General features: G+C 34.4%; 2 protein-coding genes across 3 annotated transcripts in view; one reads left to right on the top strand and one right to left on the bottom strand.

Moving 5' to 3' along the window:
- Positions 1–5,206, bottom strand: part of LOC115236059 (serine/arginine-rich splicing factor 2) — a 6,103-nt gene extending 897 nt beyond the window's left edge. The window contains exons 1-4 of one of the 2 annotated variants that reach the window (XR_003884127.1): positions 4,846–5,206; positions 3,799–3,942; positions 2,339–2,536; positions 2,135–2,226 (exon numbers count right to left, since the gene is read on the bottom strand). Coding sequence is in view for 1 of the 2 variants with exons in the window: in XM_029808255.1 (XP_029664115.1) it covers positions 2,220–2,226; positions 2,339–2,536; positions 3,799–3,942; positions 4,846–5,027 (531 nt within the window). In the remaining variant the exon portion in view is untranslated. Of the gene's footprint in view, positions 1–2,059; positions 2,227–2,338; positions 2,537–3,798; positions 3,943–4,845 lie in introns of those variants that run through there. The other variant, XM_029808255.1, reaches the window with a different exon arrangement.
- An 8,563-nt stretch (positions 5,207–13,769) lies between these two features.
- On the top strand, positions 13,770–14,936 carry LOC115236060 (brain protein I3). The gene is made up of 3 exons (XM_029808257.1): positions 13,770–13,978; positions 14,347–14,498; positions 14,589–14,936. The coding sequence occupies exons 1-3, from the start codon at positions 13,912–13,914 to the stop codon at positions 14,718–14,720; spliced, it is 351 nt and encodes a 116-aa protein (XP_029664117.1). The 5' UTR covers positions 13,770–13,911; the 3' UTR covers positions 14,721–14,936.
- Positions 14,937–18,339: the final 3,403 nt, after the last annotated feature.

An 18,339-nucleotide genomic window follows, 5' to 3' on the forward strand; every position in this document is an offset into this window, starting at 1 on the left:
TTCTAAATATTTTTTTATATTTAAAAACATTTACATAATCGTTATATATATATATATATATATTGGTTTTATATATATATTGCTGTGTTGTATACCATAAAATAATTAATTGTACACACACATTTTGATTACACAGTTATAACAGATACACGCGGTTAAGTCTTTCGCGAAATACTAATTCAATACCTCACAGCAAACCACCCTTGAATCCAAGGATGTATAAGCTCCTGTTTCCTAGATTTCCAAAAAATTCCAAGAACTAGCCAATCGTTAGCAAATAGATAGTTTGAACAGAATAACATATAATATATATCGGTACATATATATTTAATCTTTCTGTATATATCTATATACGCACGCACACACACTCGCACAAGATATATGTATGATATAAGTGTGTATGTGTATGTGTGTGTATATATTAAGCAAAAGATATCGAAATCTCTTTAAGTGACCTTATAAAAATTATTTTTTGCTTACATACTGTTTGTACAAAAAAAGTAAAATTAATATTGTACATACTAAAAAAAAAAAAAAATATTTTTGTGTACTTATACATCAGCTAAAAAATTTATTCCTAGCACAAAAAAAAAAAAGAAAAAAATTGTATTATTTTTTGTTTTAGCTAAACATATTTGGTAATTGACACAAGCCTAAATTAAGAATTTTTGTAATTATTTTTCTCACTAGTACAGCTGAATAAATATTTACACAACTATAATTTGAAAATATTTGAGAAAGATTTACATCCTAGTAAAAACTATTTTGTGATACACACACATTGTATGATTTAGCATTTATATATTATATACAGAAATTTTCTTGATGAATAATAACCTAGATAGATCAAGTATATTACACATTATAATTTATAAAGGAAAAACAAGAAATACGTAGACATTTATGTTTTCTGCAATCCATTGCGCTTTATTACAAATGAATCTACGATATGCAGATTTACATGAACGATTGCCTATCAACGCAAAACTTACTTCTAGAAATATATTGTCGTGCGTGAGAATAAACCTAAAAATTTGAATTGATTCTCAAGTATTAAAATATTTCCCTTGAATTTAGTGTGCACACCTAAAGACATTGTTGACAAAAACATTCTTAAACAATGAGAACATTATAAAGCATATTTTTATTAGTCTTTATAAATTATTGCAATATTCAAGTTTTAAAAATTGTATTATGTGCATTGTTTGTTTTATTTATCTGTCCCTTTGATTATATAGAGACTATCTTCTTATCCATTATTTTCAATAATATTGTTTATTTTATCAATAAAAGAAAGTAAAAGGGCACAAATTTCATAAATTATGTACTGAATATTATCATATTTTGAAACTAATTGATTATCCAATAAGATAAGATGGCAATTCAATAGTTTAGACAATATTAAATTAATGTATCTCTAAAATAACATCATTAATTTGACTCAAAATTAATATCTATGTAATAGTTTTATTCACCACTTTCCAAACTTCAAATTTCACTCAAAATGAGATTTATTTATGAGATACAATAGTTACAGTACGTATCTGAAGAGTTTTCAAGTGAACTTTATTTGCAATGTTTATCAACATTGTTTAGAAGTGTGTACCAAGCTTTACTAGCAAAACACTATATGATAGAGAATATTTGATATTTAAAAAATAGAAGAATAGATCATAATAAAGATTTTTCCATTTTGCAATATTAATCTCTGTCGATGAAAAATAAACGTAAACGCTACATGTAGCTTTGTAGGTTTCACGACAAACGTAACGCATAAATCTAACATCATAAAATTTATCAATTAAAATTTGTTGAATTACAGAATACGATCCAAAATTAAATCATCGCCCGCATGAGCAGAATTGATTAATTGATTGATTAATTAAGAAACGTGAGTTTATGATAGTTGCATAACGAAAACTTCATAACGCGAATAAGAGGAAAGCATGTGAGAAAAAAAATACACGTGTTATAGGGCAGAAACTAAACGCGTCTCCACAAAAATCAAGGAAATATGCAGTATTAATTGAAATATATATATACACACACACACATATATATTATAACATGTATGTATTTAAATGATAGAAGAACATGAAGCGTGCGAGTGTTGCTATAATAGGTGATAGAATACCTTTTGCAATCTCAACACAGATTATTCGGCTCTCGTTGGATGCGCGCGCACTCATTGTTATCCTCTTATACGCTCTTGGACAAGCTCAGTCCCTGGAAATAAATAAAAATTGTTCAATCATAACAAATGATCCCATAGTTTATTGTTGTTCGAAAATTTCATCATTTCTCATTTTAACAACAATATTAATCAAGTAATTCTTACCTAGATTTGGAACGGCTATCCTTTTGCCTGTCCTGCGACTTGCTACGTGAGCGTGATTTTCCGCGCGAGCTTTTACTATCAGAACGAGAACGACTGCGACTGCGACTATAGGAGCGCCTGCGATCTCTATCGCGACTACGCGATCTACTGCGGGATCGAGATCGAGAACGTCTACGATCCCTACTTCTACTACGTGATCTACAAAAGTGTGCAAATATTAGAACTTGTCCATATACAAGAAAATAGCTGTATATTGGAATTTATAATTATATAATTTGTATAATTTGTTCTGTCTCTATCTGTATTAGCTTAATATTAATAAAATGACAAAAAAATGAGAACATTATTATAAAGCATATTTTTGTAATCTTTATAATTTGTTAGGTAATATCCAAGCTTTCAAAAAATTGTGTTGTGTGATGGTGTCTTTGTATGTATGTTTGTTTTATTTATTTATCTTTTAGCTTATATAAAGACTATCTTCTTATCCATCATTATCAATACTATTGTTTTTTTTATAATATTAAATAATATTATTTTTTTATCAATAAAAAAGTAAAAGTTTCAAAAATTTTATAAATTAAGACACTGAATATTATCGTCTTTTAAAATTAATTGATTATCCAATAAGATAGTATTATCCGATAAGATTTAATCAATATTGATATTTTATATATCTCTAAAATAAAATCATTAATTTGACTCAAAATTGATATCTATGTAATACAGTTTTATTCATCATTTTCTAAACTTCAAATCTCACTCAGAAAGAGTTTTGTTTATGAGATGCGATAGTTATAGTATGTATCTAAAACAGGGTGTCTACTCAAATTTTGTAAAAAGATTCCTTGAAAATTCCCTGATTATCCAGATAGTTTTGTTCAAAATTCCAGGTAAAGAGAATATTTCAAAGATTTTTTTTAGTGCAATTTCCTAAAATAAGTTTATTATTGTACACGTTTTCTAACGCTTTTTACTCATACAAAAAAAAAAATAAAAAAAAAAACACAAAGCCACTTAAGTTTCAAGTGTTAAATTTATAAATGTACTAAAAAAAAGCTGAATAACTTTCTAAGATAACAATTTTTAACTTGCATAACATTTTCTTTTTTTATCACTAAAAATTAAAATAAAAAACATGTACTATATATTCAATATTTTGTTAAGACATTGAATATATAAACAGAGATAGAAATATATTTATAATATATTTTAAACACATAATTCACAACTTGACTTATTGGCGGATTGCAAACTGCTTACAGTATGAGCAAAATTATTAAAGAAAAAAATATTTTGAAAATTCCCTTAGTCCCAATAAAATTCCGTGAGAATTCCCTGATTTCTCCAGGTACAAAACAATTCCCTGAGAATTCTAGATTTTCCAACATTTTCCGTGCTTTTCCAGACAGTAAATACCCTGTTATAGTATGTATCTAAAATGACAATATATAGCTTACCTTCCACGACGGCGACTTCCGCGGCTTCGATGAGGAGACGTCGGACGTCCATAACGCGCCATTTGAACTCGGAGTTCCCTACCATCTAACAGCCTTCCATCCATAGCATCTAATGCATCTTCCGCATCACGCTTATCGTAAAATCTATCAAAAGATATATTTAAAGCATTTGTGATTTGTTTTTTAAACATTTTTAGAATTTTTTCTTCTAATATAACTAAATTCGTTGGTACAGTCCCTGGTAAAAAAATTCTACAATTTCTATGAAAAATTAAAATTTTCAATAACAAATCACAACCTTCTACAAATTTATTAAAATTGTAGAAAATCATGGTAAGCTGTAGTAATATGTAGTAAGTTGTAAAATATATTTACAAATTTTTACAGGTTTTTACAACTTTTTACGAATACTTTTATGAGTAATGTAAAAAGTTGTAGAAGTTGTAAGTGCGCTTTTTATTATTAAGTCACTATTATCGTTACTTTATGTTAATATAATTTGATTATAATAAAATTTGCACACGAATTACCATGTTGGCTCTTAATTGCCTTCCCTCACCTTTGTATGATTCGTAAAAGTCTTTATTGTTTCATTTTAATTTTAAAAATTATAAAAGTTGTAGATATAATAACTAAACTATATATAATGTAGTTGTAGAAAATCACAACTTTCTATGTAAATTTATGAAGAAATACAAACATGGCCCAAATCGTGTAATTGAGCGTAAAAATTACGTAGAAATAATTTAAAGTTATAGTTACATAATAAAAAATTGTAGTTTTCGTGTAAAAAGTTATAAAACTATTTCTATCGGGGTTTGTTTAATTTTGTTGGAAAACCTTATTTTAACTGTTACGTGATCTCTGTATCGGAGCGGCTAAATTCTAAAGTCATACAGTATAGTGGAACTGCTGTGCTCTCATGTCATGACGTCAGCATAATTATCAACCGCGTCCGTATATTTAAGATCTTAGCGGTTGTTAAATATATATTCGACATGTATGACATACTTACAGTGTATCAATCATTGTAACATCTAAGCTCACCTGACAAATGCGAAGCCGCGACTTTCGCGCGTGAAGCGATCGCGGGGGATGTAAATATCGCCGACTTCACCACAACGCTCAAACACGCGCCTAAGATCTTCCGGCGTTGTCCTGTATGTAAGATTGTCGACTTTCAGAGAGACCATCCCATCGATGCGGGGCGGCGGTCTTCCATAACTCATCTTCCTTTCACGAATTTACTCCTCGTGATCAGATAGACAAGATTTCTGATTGACGAATTTATTACAAATCAATTTTGTTCTATCCAAACGACGATGCTCCAAAGACCAGCAACAAGAAGATGGCGACTGCTTCGGTTACTCTCACAGATATCTATACTACTACTAGATCGCTAACTTCGTCAAAAGAGCTGTGGCCGGCCGGATTTCCGGATACGGCCATTACACCTTACAACAAAATGGCGGCGGTGCATGTGTAGTGCGTATGTGACCATGAAGGAAGAGTAAAGGCTGGTTTATGCAGGCCGTAACTGTTAATTTATGCCGGAACCGTTAGTGCCGGTCTACAATAGGCGATTTAAGCCCTAAACCTTATGACTTAACCTCTAAACTATGACGTATTTTCGGCCTTAAACATTTCTCGCGCTGCCTTAAGCCCTAATCTCTAAGCCCTAAGCGAGTTGGCCAACTCCCATCTTTTAAAGCTTAGAGCTTGAGGCTAGGATCGATGTAATTTTTCTCTTAAAACAAAGGCTAAATCTTAAATCACCTATTGTAGACCGGCACTAATGAAATAAATAAAATAAAATTCAATAAAGATAAATAGATAAATTAATTATAAGCAATAATAATTTATAATAAGGTAAATTTAAATTCACAATTTAAATATTGGGTATTACGTACGCACAAACACTAACGCACGTCGGGTATCACATACACGCACTACACACGCATCGCCGCCATTTTATTGTAAGGTGTCATGGCCGAAACCGGAAATCCGGCTGGCCACAGCTTTTCATATGTCAAAGCCCGAAGTTAGCGATCTAGGTTTAGTATAGACATCTGTGGTTACTCTTGAACTGCGTTCCGATTTCCGATATTACTGAAAAAACGTATAGTTTACGTCACGTACACTATAGATTTTCAGTACTGGCAGTGAATATCGGAACGCAATCTTTGGCCGCGTTCAGCAAAGAAAACCGTTCAGTAGCAATCAAATACGATTGGCTCTTATTTTTAGAACCAACTACTGAACTTTATACTGTAAAAGTGCGTTTACATGGCAGCGTTAAGGTGCCATTACATGGCAGCATTAAGCGTCGAGCGTCTGCGCAGAAAAATGCGCAGAATTTAAAAGAGATAGATTCTAGGCTGAAATTAGATTCTGCGTAATTTTCGGCGCAGACGCTCGACGCTTAATGCTGCCATGTAAAGGTGCCATTACGTCTCAATAATGCTCTTTTCTTAGGGCCAATTTTACCAAGTCCGGTTAGATTAACCGACGGTTAAAATTAGCAAGGTTCCAACTGAAATGATATAAATGTTTGGTTTTCCTTCACCTCTATTTTCTGTTGGCCACCCTGCTAATTTTAACCGGTTAATCTAACCGGACTTGGTGAAATTGGCCCTAACCGGACTTGGTGAAATTGGCCCTTCTGATGCAATCTCAATATAGGGAATTCAAATATTGGATTGTTTAGAAAATATTTCACGGCTCCCCGAAAGCCAAACCTAATATTCATGCAGACTACGAAAGTCTCAAATATCAAAGGACGTGAACTATTTTCAGTATTATATTTTCAGTACTGGCAATAAATAAGGGCCGTGGCACATAGAAAAACTTAAGCAGTAAGACTTAATACTTAAGCGTATTTCATCCATATGGAATTTTCAGCGTTGCTTATGTTTCAATATGGCTGCCTTACTGTTCGACGGTGATTGGTCAATTCGCTTACTGCTTAAGGGGTCGTTCTCACTAAGCGCGTCAAGCGTCGCGTCACGACGCGACGCGACGGCAGTTCAAGACATGGCGTTTTTTGTTATTCACACTGAACGCGTCGCGGCAAATCAACGCATGCGCAGAATGTACTAGTTCGCCAGGTTATTGGTTGCAATAAACGTGAACATAACCTTTAAATTAAAATATAGTACAAATCTGATTATCTGTTTTCTGTAAAACAGTATATGACCTAAAACAGTGTATTAAATATCGGAGACCTACGATTGAAACAGAGTGAGTATAGAATGTATGTATGAAATTATGTTATTATGGCAAACGCGAGAATGTCGAGCAACCAAACGAACCAAACCGACGCGTCGCGCAAGAAGGTCGCGTCGGAGATAATGTAATAAAACAGACGTTCTGATTGGTTACCTTGTAACGCGACGCATGACGCGACGCGAGACGCGCTCAGTGGGAACGACCCCTAAGTCTTACTGCTTATGTTTTTCTATGTACCACGGCCCTAACAGGACGCAATTTTCGGCACGATTACGATAACTACGGCCCCCTATTTGAAAGGTCGTTTCTGAAAGCATTTTTGAAAAGAAACACGAGAAAAATAGTAAAATTTTCCGACCAATAGTTTTCAAGATATATCGCTTTAAAGTATTGGACATGATACTAAAACATTACAAAACGGACCCAATGACCTTTTGACCTTGACATATGTTGTGAAGATCACTGTCGCGAGTATCTTCCATGTGTAGCTTAGAATTGTATGTACTACCAATGTCTTGCGTTGTTTACGTTTTTTCGAATCTAACCCAATCCATCTCCCACCCACACAACAATTGCGGGGCGGACCTCGCTTCGCGTTGTAAAGTATATGCGTAGACACAGTGGGTTCCGCCCCCTTTATGGGGGGGCTCCATTTCCGAAAGATATAATCTAAGGGCCACCGCACAAACTTTAATCAGTACTTAACGTAACGTAATGCATTACGGAAAAGCTTGTGCGGTGGCGCTAACCCAAACCTATTTCTGATTTAAAACTAAAATTTGGGTTACGTTATACAACCCAAACCAAATTTTCTTTTCGAATTAAACTTTAACTTTAAGTATCTCAAAAATTATAAGAGACCGCCGATTAAGTTATAAAGAAAAGTTACTCAGGATCATGATCTTGACAACATATGTCAAGGTCAACATCGTTGGGTCCGTTTTTTTAAAGTTTTATTATCATGTCCAATACTTTAAAGTGATATATCTCGAAAACTATTGGTCGAAATTTTTTTTTACTATTTTTCCCGTGTTCCTCATCAAAAATGTCTTCAGAAACGATCTTTCAGATAGGGGGCCGTAATTATCGTAATCACCCCCAATTTTCAGAATTTGCTCCCTGAAATGTACGAAAAATATCTTTAACATATCCCATAGAAATCCTTAGGATGTTCCACAGGATCTCCCTGGATTCTCCAGAGACTAATATTTGGCTATCATTTATTCTTCTTCAAGACATCCAGAGGAGATCCAAGAATTAAAATGGGATACCTTCAGGATATCTTACATGTATGTCCTGAATGCCCTTTGGACGTCCTAAAGCTCGTATCAGACTATATATGCATTGAAAATGGAAGATTGAAGATTAAAAATTGGAATTTGACTAATCAAAACAAAAAGGACTAAAATTTACCAACCTTCAGAAAACCCACCTATATGAAATAATGGATAAGAATATGATCTGCCAGCAGAGCCTGCTCACAGAATCTGAGAGCAGATTGGTAGCAGAAACCGGGCAGAATCTGCAGCTTTTGGCCATTCATATAAAATAGTGCATTTAAATAAATTTAAAGGATCTCAATCCCAAGTGGCAAAATGACGGTGAATTTTGGTCAGAAAATGATCAATTAGATGTCCTAAGCTAGGTCTCATAAAACCCGAAAATGGCGTCAATAGTTGATATATCACATTCACAAGACGTCATTTTCTGACATTTGTATTAATAACATATAAATATATAATATTAATAACATATATTAATGTAATATATATAGAAAAATTTAAATAATTTATAAAATTAAAGATTTATATATGTGCGCGAGCGAACTCGGGAGCGCGTTGAGAGTGCGAAATGGACACAAAAGTGATTTTGTAAAACGCAGTCAATTTATTTAAAACAATAAATAGTTCACAAGATTTGGTTCGATAAGATTTGAGCTAATCTTAACCGTGTCTGTCTCCGGCGAGCGACCGGGAGCGCAACGATAATCTCCGCGAGCGACGGATATATCGAATACCGCAAGCGACGGTATAAACAGAGCGATTCCGCGAGCGACGGAATAACCCGCGAGCGACGGATAGAATTTTGTAACGAATATTCGCGAGCTACGAATATTCTCGAAGACGCGAGATTTCGCGAACCACAAGCGATGGTTAACAGAAGAAAAGCGAGCTACTTTAACTTTTGCTAGCGAACGTCTCCGTACAAAGAAATCACACACTGTCACGGATAAATCTCGATCGAGTGCGCCGGGCGATTCCCCGAGAGAGCTTATATACAACCGTTCTTTTGCTGCTTCTAGAATATTCGACGTGTTTGTCTCGAACAATATATGGAATTTAATTTCTATTTTATATCTAAGTAGATAATAACGATTTTCATTTATTCGGACAATTTCTGTCCGAATAAGTGGAAATCGGACATTTACCTGTCCGATTTTCCAAAAATCAGTTTAATATCTGAATTCCCCTGTATAGGAATCGTATCAAAAATTAAATTGATAGAAATAATTACAATGTCATTAATCGCATTTTGCAGGCTTTATATACGCTCATGACAAGAACTTGAATATGGGTATAGACTTTGCTATCAATCTGCCATCCGATTGCGCGCGCACAGATCTTGCTCAGTTTTTGCCACCAATCTGACGTCAGGTCATGTTAGCAAATTCTGCTCGTTTTCTGCTGTCAGATTCTGTAAGCATACTCTGCTTTGTTTTTGGCATCAATCTGTCGATTTAATCTGTAATAACAACTTCTGTACCAAATTTGTATCCTTTTTGCTAACAATAGTTGATAGCAGGCACTTGGCATGATCTGCTTTCGACAGACTTGGCTATCTGGGTATTTTGCAAGACGAAGCAAAGTTCACTCTACACGTAACCTTGACCCTTTAGGATTGTAATGCATATATTTTAGATTGGTGATCGACCTCGATGCGTGGATGCAGTGGGTTCCGCCCCCCACTTCCGGAAGATATAACCTAACCCAAACCTATCCCTGCCGAAAATGTTCGATTAAAACCGATTAAAACATAATCCGTTTTAATCGGTTTTAATCGGTTTTAATCAGTTCAATCCGCGCCTGGATTAAAAAGTAATCGATTTTAATTCCGAACAGATTATAATCGGTTTTAATATCGCTTTCGCGGATTATTCCCAATCCGAATTTACTTTTGTCGTCCTCCGAATGATTCACATCGCATTAAAACCGATTTTATTATAACTTATGAAATCTTATAATTTCGGATTGAGGTGGATGTATATCACCCAATATTGGGAGCCACGTCTGTTCTAACAGATATTGCCAAGTGCTTGTTACAAATTATTGTCAGCAAAAAGGCTACAAATTTGGTATAAGAGTTGTTATTATACCAATTAAGCTGGCAGATTATTGCCGACAAGAACCAAGCAAAGCTTGCTAACATAACTAGACAGCAAATTGGCGGCAGAAACCGAGCAAAACTTGCTGACATGATGACTGACATCAGATTGTCTGCAAAAACTGAGCAAGACGAGCAACTGGAGTGCACAATCTGATGGCAAATTGGCAGCAAAAACCAAACAGAATCTGCAGTTTATTACAAAGTATTATAAAATAGTTCAGTCACTTATCGCTATGCAGCGCGTTATTCATTATCTATACCCGTATTCAACTTGTCATGAGTGTATATAAAGCTTGCAAAATGCTAATAATATATATATTTCTATCAGTTCAATTTTTGACACAATTCTTATACAGGAAATTCAGGTATTGAATTGATTTTTGGCAAACCGGACAGATAATTGCTCGATTTTCACTTATTTACTTAGTCTTATTTTTGCCATCAAAAGAACGCCAGAAAATGGTCCGTTACCAAGTTTTGAGTGAATTTGATGCCAATTTGGTTACAACTTGTTATCGAATCCTAGACAGCACAAGGATGTCCTTAGGACGTCCAAAGGGCATCCAGGACATACATGTAGGATATCCTGATTTTTTTTTTAATCAGTTTTAATCGAACATTTTCGGCAGAGATATCCCAGAGGTGATTTATTACTAATAAAAATGCATCCCTCGGACATGGGTTGGATTTTTCGACTTGCAAGCACTGATGCCAGATTCGCGACTCTGCAGCATGCCACAGCATGTAGAGGGGATACATGCACAAGCGTGAACCGTGTACATGTAATGCGCAGAGCGTTTTGCGTTCTTTGCGATTTTCGATGTTTTTTGTCCCGAGCGCCATTTTTAAGTTTCATATTCGTGTTCAGGAGGCAAAAATACGTAGGAAGTGGGTATGCTTATCCATTATTTCATATTGGTGGGTTTTCCAAAGGTTTACCAATTTCTTTATTCTGATTGGTAAAATTTAAGTCTTGAATCTTAAATCTCAATCTTCAATGCGTAGTCTGATACGGGCTTAAGTGCTGGTCTACAATAGGTGATTTAAGTTTTAAGCTTTAAGAAATTGACCAATCATAGTCAAGTATGAGGAGAATACTCGACTGTGATTAGTCAATTTCTTAAGGTTTAGGGCTTAAATCACCTATTGTAGACCGGCACTAATGCTACATGGGTTTGCATCCTGAGAAGTGAACATCTGCGCATGCGTGGCCTAAGTAGAAATCGGTAGGAAAGAGAAGGATAGGAGCTGAATATGTAATATAGCCGATGTATATATACAGACAAAAAAAATGACCTTCCCAAAGTTAGCCTCCCCACTTTGATTTTTGGCAATTTTCTTTTTATCAATCGATTGGTTGATTGGTAATGTTTGGTATTGCATTTAAAAAATTTGGTAGTTTCCCGTTTTTTGACAAAATCGTAAACAAATTTTTGATCTTTTGTGGCCCCCCCACCTTGACTTTTGAAATTTTTTTTTTACCGATCGTTCAATGGTTGATATCTAATATTTGGTATTGCATCCAAAAGGTTTGGTAGTTTTCCGTTTATTTAAAAAAAAATCGAACAAATTTTTAACTTTTTCTTAGATCCTCCCCTCCCCCCATTTCGACTGCTGGGAATTTTTTTTCACCACTTGTTTGGTGATTGATTGGTAACGTTTGCTACCTCATTCAAAATGTTTTTTGTATAGCTAATAATTTTACATATACAGCCAGATTTTGCAATTCGGCTCTTAAAAATTTATAATAAGGTCCGTTCTACAATAAGCCGTATGTTGTTAGTCGTAAGCAAATTAATCAATAACAATCAAATATTCTCGGAATAATCGACTGTCATTGGTCAATTTGCTAACGACTATAGCCCGTATCCATAGACATAGTATATCTAGACCGAGCGTTTGCCTTTATTTAAGAAGTGGCGAGAGCATAGCGCTCTCTTTCGTCATGCTACGTGCGAGCGAGAGAGAACGCAAGGGACACGAAACAGAGTATGTCCTTTTCTACGTGCACCTCGGTTTCCACTCCTCAACACTCGGTCTAGATATACTATGTCTATGCCCGTATCAGACTATGCATTGAGATTGAAATTTGACCAATCAGGCTAAAAGGAACTAAAATTTCCTTGTCCTGATTGGTCAAATTTCAATCACTTCTTACATCACTGCCAACTTATGGTAAAAATTTCGACGAGATTCGTGCGGGGGCAGCACACACATACTTATTCTGCTATGCCCTTTGTTTACGATTTTTTTTTAATAAACGGGAAACTATTAAACGTTTTGGATGCGATACCAAACATTAGCAATCAACCATTGAACGATTGGTAAAAAAAATTTTTTAAAGTCAAAGTGGAAGGGCTAAAAAAAGGTCAAAAATTTGTTTACGATTTTGTCAAAAAACGGAAAACTATCAAATTTTTTTAATGCGATACCACACATTACCAATCAACCACCAATCGATTGATAAAAAGAAAATTCTCAAAAGTCAAAGTGGGAGAGCTAACTTTGGGAAGGTCGAAAAATGTTGTGTGTATGTGTGCTGTGTGCGCATGGTTGGGTACATACTTTTCGGGGTCATGTATTTCGTAGGAGTTAGCGGTCTAGTAATATATAGAAGTTTGTGGTCACAACTAATTCCACAAATAATCTAAAGCCCGTATCAGACTACTCATTGAAGATTGAGATTGAGGATTGAAGATTGAAATTTGACCATTTAGGACAAAGAAATTATAGTCCCTTTTGTCCTGAGTAGTCAAATTTCAATCTTTAATCTTCAATCTTCAATTTTCAATGCGTAGTCTGATACGGGCATAAAGCCTGTATCAGACTACGCATTGAGGATTGAGATTGAAGATTGAAGATTGAAATTTGACCAATCAGGACAAAGAAATTTTAGTCCCTTTTGTTCTGATTAGTCAAATTTCAATCTTTAATCTTCGATCTTCAATTTTCAATCCGTAGTCTGATACGAGCTTTATGCCCGTATCAGACTACGCATTGAAAATTGAAGATTGAAGATTAAAGATTGAAATTTGACTAATCAGGACAAAAGGGACTATAATTTTTTTGTCCTGATTGGTCAAATTTCAATCTCAATGCATAGTCTGATACGGGCTTAAGGCTGCGTTCCGTTTCATGCACGATGCGCATGATGCATTACTTAGGCTTAACACACACAAATTGGCATAGCTGCATATGCATAGCATAAGACCGTCTGGACCAATGAGCATGCTATGTAAATCAATATGGCGATTTTATTTCGATGCTCATTGGTCCAGACGGTCTTATGCTATGCATATGCAGCTATGCCAATTTGTGTGTGATAGGCTTTATCCTTGTTGTTCACCGAATGTTAAACAAGGATAAGTCATGCATCATGCGCATTATCCATGAAACGGAATGCAGCCTAAAATAATCCAAAGAAGCTGGTAGATTATGGAGCGTACCACATGTATTTGCTGCATGAAATAAGACTTTTATTAAAGAGTTAGAAAATTGATTATGGAGAATCAACCGTTAAATGCACTCGAAAAGCCGCCGCCGTATTCCATCGCAACGGCTCCGGCAGGTGTGTTAAATTTAATTGTGTTTAATTTTTAGGTTAGATTGCCTCTTACAAAAATATTTTTCTTTTTATTACATCTTGAGAGGACACAGTTTTCCGTAGTAATATACAAATAATTATTGATCTTATTTTATTGATATTTATTTTTTTGAGTTATTTTTGGAACTGATTGAAAATGCTACACAACATATAATAAATGACTGGGGCTAACTATAAATAAGTAAAAAAAAAAGGATTGTTACATGTAAAATCTTTCTGAAATTATAAAAAGTAATATTTATTTAAGGAAAAAAAAGAGTAATATGAAAGCATGTTTATTTGCGAAGCATTGTTTATTTCACATATAGTTTATTGTCAATTTTTATTATTAGTGAATGTACCATATCAACCACCTCCTGGATACTATCCTAATAATACTGATACTGGCTATCAAGAAAATTACATACCATCATATGGTTCTGTGCATTCTACGGCAATCATTGTTCCAGAAATTATTCTAGTTGGCGGCTGTCCTGCATGCAGAGTATGCATTGATTTTTTATTATTTGAATGTTATTATATTTGTCTACACATGCTACAAAGCCAAAAAATTGATATTCAACTGACATAACAGGTAGGTGTGATGGAAGATGATTATACATGTTTTGGCCTACTCTGTGCGATTCTCTTTTTTCCTTTCGGAATTATTTGCTGTCTGCTGCTAAAGACGAAACGCTGCTCGAATTGTGGAGCTTATTTTGGTTGACTAAAAATAAAAGAAAATGTATACTTGTATACAAAGAATAATTTCATCTCAAATACATTTAAAGCAAACTGGAGATATTTAAAAAACAATTAATATTGAGTGATAAGTATTTAATGTTAAGATAGAATAGATTTTTGTAGTAAAGTAAGTTTAATATATTTGTGTAAAAGATATTTTAAATGAATAAAAAAGTTAAAAATAATAATCCAAATTTATGGAACATTAATGATCATGTGAAACACCGATTCCCAAATATTTTTTGTTTCAAATGTTTTTTTTATGTGAACAAAATTTTGGATATTTAAATGTATCCTTTAGGTATGTACTTATTATTTAGTCTTGATTTACTAATTATTTATTTTTATTCTATATAACAATATACTTTCTCATTAAATTGAAAAACTAAATTGGAATAATATAGTCATATCTGTGTATGCATATAGATATATCAATATGTAAATAGAAAAAGTTTCAGTAATATTGTTAAATAAATAGCTTTGTAAAACTAACATTTATATATAATTTTACAAGCACATATACATGTGTTAATTTGTAGTTTTTAATACATTAATTATTACCTATATATTCCCTATAATAGAAAGATTTTACAAGAATCATAATAAAATTATACTGGAATAGTTCTGAATCACATGCTGAAATCTTAATTAATTGATCCTTTTTAATTGCCATTTTATTAATATTTCAATAAAAATGCAGAAAAATTTATTAAAAATTTTATTCAGCAAATTTCAATAAAATTGTATTTATTCAATAAATTTTGTGAAAATAACCCAGCACAGAAAGATTGTAGATACAGCAGAATAATTTCATTGGAAGATTGTTATATCTTTGCTGTAAAAACTCAGTAAATACAGATATACAGGGTGTCCGATAATAGACGGATCACCTCTCGTGTGCAATTAGAACGGATCAAACCAAATAGAAAAGTCCTGTACTATTTTGCGGTTTTCGCAATAATTAGTGAAATATTAATCAAAAAAGATCGGCCAATCCGCGCGAGTAGAAGCTCGTGGCGAAGCAGGGGGAAGGGCGTTCTTCAATGGACAATGGCTATGTATGAACGGCAGGACTCCAGTGTTACGCGCCGCTCGTACATAGCCATTGTCCTTTGAAAAATGCCCCTCCCACTGCTTCGCCAAGCGCTTCTACTCGCGCGGATTGGCCGATCTTTTTAAATTAATATTTCATTAATTATTGAGAAGATCGCAAAATAGTACAGGATTTTTCTACTCGGTTTAACCACCGACGAGATATCATTAAAGATCGGTGGTTTTATGGGATTTAGTGTGACTGGAAAAAAAATTCGCTACGCGTTATTTTAGTTTATCCAGTTATTGTTTTATTATCAAAAATGTATAGATCTTTTATATAACTGTAATATCTCGTCGGTGGTTTAACCCATTCTACCTGCACACGAGAAATGATCCGTCTATTACCGGACACCCTGTATAAACATTATTTATGAAGATTCAAATAAATGGCAAAATTATATATTATGTATGATTTACAAGATAGCGGAAAATTATAAATTAATAATTTAAAAAATTAATAGTTTGCGGAAAAAATACCAAGACCCTGTAATATCTCGAAGGTAATAGGTTTTGGAGAAAAATGTTAAATACAAAAATTTTTGGGTATCAAAAGAGTTATTTGACTGGTCAACTAGATTTTGGGCCTGGAGTCTAGTTTGGGCCCAGTGAGGCCCAAGTCGATTTTTTCAAGAAGGAACCCATATTTTTTATCGCGGATTTAGATTCAGGACACGTTTTTACATCAGACATAGCCGACAAACATTGGGTCCGAGGCCGCTTTTGGGCTCAATGTAGACCTTGCGCTCCAAAATCTAATTTCCTTTCTTTTAAGCAGAAAATCGTTCTAGACATTGACACGCGACGAAAAATAGAAATTTTTATCAAAAAACTTGATTTAGGCCTCATTGGGCCTAAAAGGGGCCTCGGACCTAAATGTTTGTCGGTTATATCAGATATAAAAACGTATCCTGAACCTAAACCCGCGATAAAAAATATAAATCTCTACTTGAAAAAATCGACTTGGGCCTTACGGGACTCAAATTAGATCCCGGACCCAAAATCTAGTTGAACAGTCAGATAGGCTCTATTTCGATATCCGAAAACTTTTGTATTTAACATTTTCCTCCAAAACCTATTCCCTTCGAGATATTTTAGGATTCCAGTATTTTTTCCGCACCTTATATACACGGTCGAACAATTAAGTTTCGAGACTCGCTTCGCATTTTCGAACGTTTGATCCGTTTGCGCTATCATTTTAGGAGGTTATTCACAACTCAATACTCAACACGTGGTGCAAGTTTTAAATTCCCCAAGTAAATTTCCAAGTAAATTTCCATTCAATTTTACCAAGTAAATTTCGTGCCCTGTGCACATATTCAGTTTCATAGAAAACTTATTTTTCTATGAAACTGACGCACTGCCATCCGCGTTCTGGCTCTTACTAGCCCGCGATTATTAGAATTTGTGAGTTCACTCGAAGAGCCTAATTTCTTAAATTTGTTAGTTCACGCCGGCTGAAAGATGGCGTTAATAGTAATAGATATTATAAGGCAAATGAGAAGTATCGGTGGTGTGGGGTCTGAATAGCTCAGAGGTAAGAGCAGTCGCCCGGCAAGCGAAAGACTCGGGTTCGATTCCCGATTCAGCGACTTCGCCCCGATATTTTTCTCGCCTTCGTCTCTCCAGGGGGGTAAAGAGGGATTATTATAAATCTCGAATTGAGATTAATTTTTAAAAAAAATCTTGGTATACACCAAGTAAATTTCGTGCCCTGTGCACATATTCAGTTTCATAGAAAACTTATTTTTCTATGAAACTGACGCACTGCCATCCGCGTTCTGGCTCTTACTAGCCCGCGATTATTTGAATTTGTGAGTTCACTCGAGAGCCTAATTTCTTAAATTTGTTAGTTCACGCCGGCTGAAAGATGGCGTTAATAGTAATAGATATTATAAGGCAAATGATTCGGATTACATTTTTTTAAATCCGTTTTAATCGACCATTTTCGGCAGGGTTATTTGGTTCAATAGTTAATAAGATACAGTCACGCAAAGTAGTGTTACAAAATTTTGTTTAAAAATCGGTGTAATGGAAGGAATGCTTGACAACGCGTCAACATTAAATTCTGCGTTAAATTAGAGAAGTCTCCAACAGAAACATTACAAATGATTCAACCATGATGTAATAATATTCTTCTTCTTCTTTCTTTTTTCTTTTATGGCTGGTTGGGCATTAGTCGCCCATACACCATTGTTTCTTATGGGTTTGTAGAATATAAGCAAAACTCCTCTAAGAGAGGAGGGAGTCCAAAAAAAGGTCCAGACAAAGGACATACGCAGCACGCAAAAACACGTCCGAACCCGACACGTTGTCAGTCGGAACTTGATGTAATAATATATAGGTGTAACCATAGACATAGTATATCTAGACCGAGCGTTTGCCTTTATTTAAGGAGTGGGGGTAAAGATGCACGTAGAAAAGGACATACTCTGTTTCGTGCCCCTTGCGTTCTCTCTCGCTCGCACGTAGCATGACGAAAGAGAGCGCTATGCTCTGTGCGAGCGAGA

The sequence above is a fragment of the Formica exsecta genome, unplaced genomic scaffold (assembly GCF_003651465.1).
Source record: "Formica exsecta isolate Colony F162 unplaced genomic scaffold, ASM365146v1 scaffold242, whole genome shotgun sequence".
In the NCBI taxonomy this organism is placed as follows: Eukaryota; Metazoa; Arthropoda; class Insecta; order Hymenoptera; family Formicidae; genus Formica; species Formica exsecta.

Excerpts from the sequence above, each read along its gene's own strand:
- LOC115236060 (XM_029808257.1), top strand. The coding sequence starts at position 13,912 with ATGGAGAATCAACCGTTAAATGCACTCGAAAAGCCGCCGCCGTATTCC. Across the intron at positions 13,979-14,346 it reads CATCGCAACGGCTCCGGCAG|TGAATGTACCATATCAACCA; the intron begins GTGTGTTAAATT and ends TTTTATTATTAG. Across the intron at positions 14,499-14,588 it reads GCGGCTGTCCTGCATGCAGA|GTAGGTGTGATGGAAGATGA; the intron begins GTATGCATTGAT and ends CTGACATAACAG.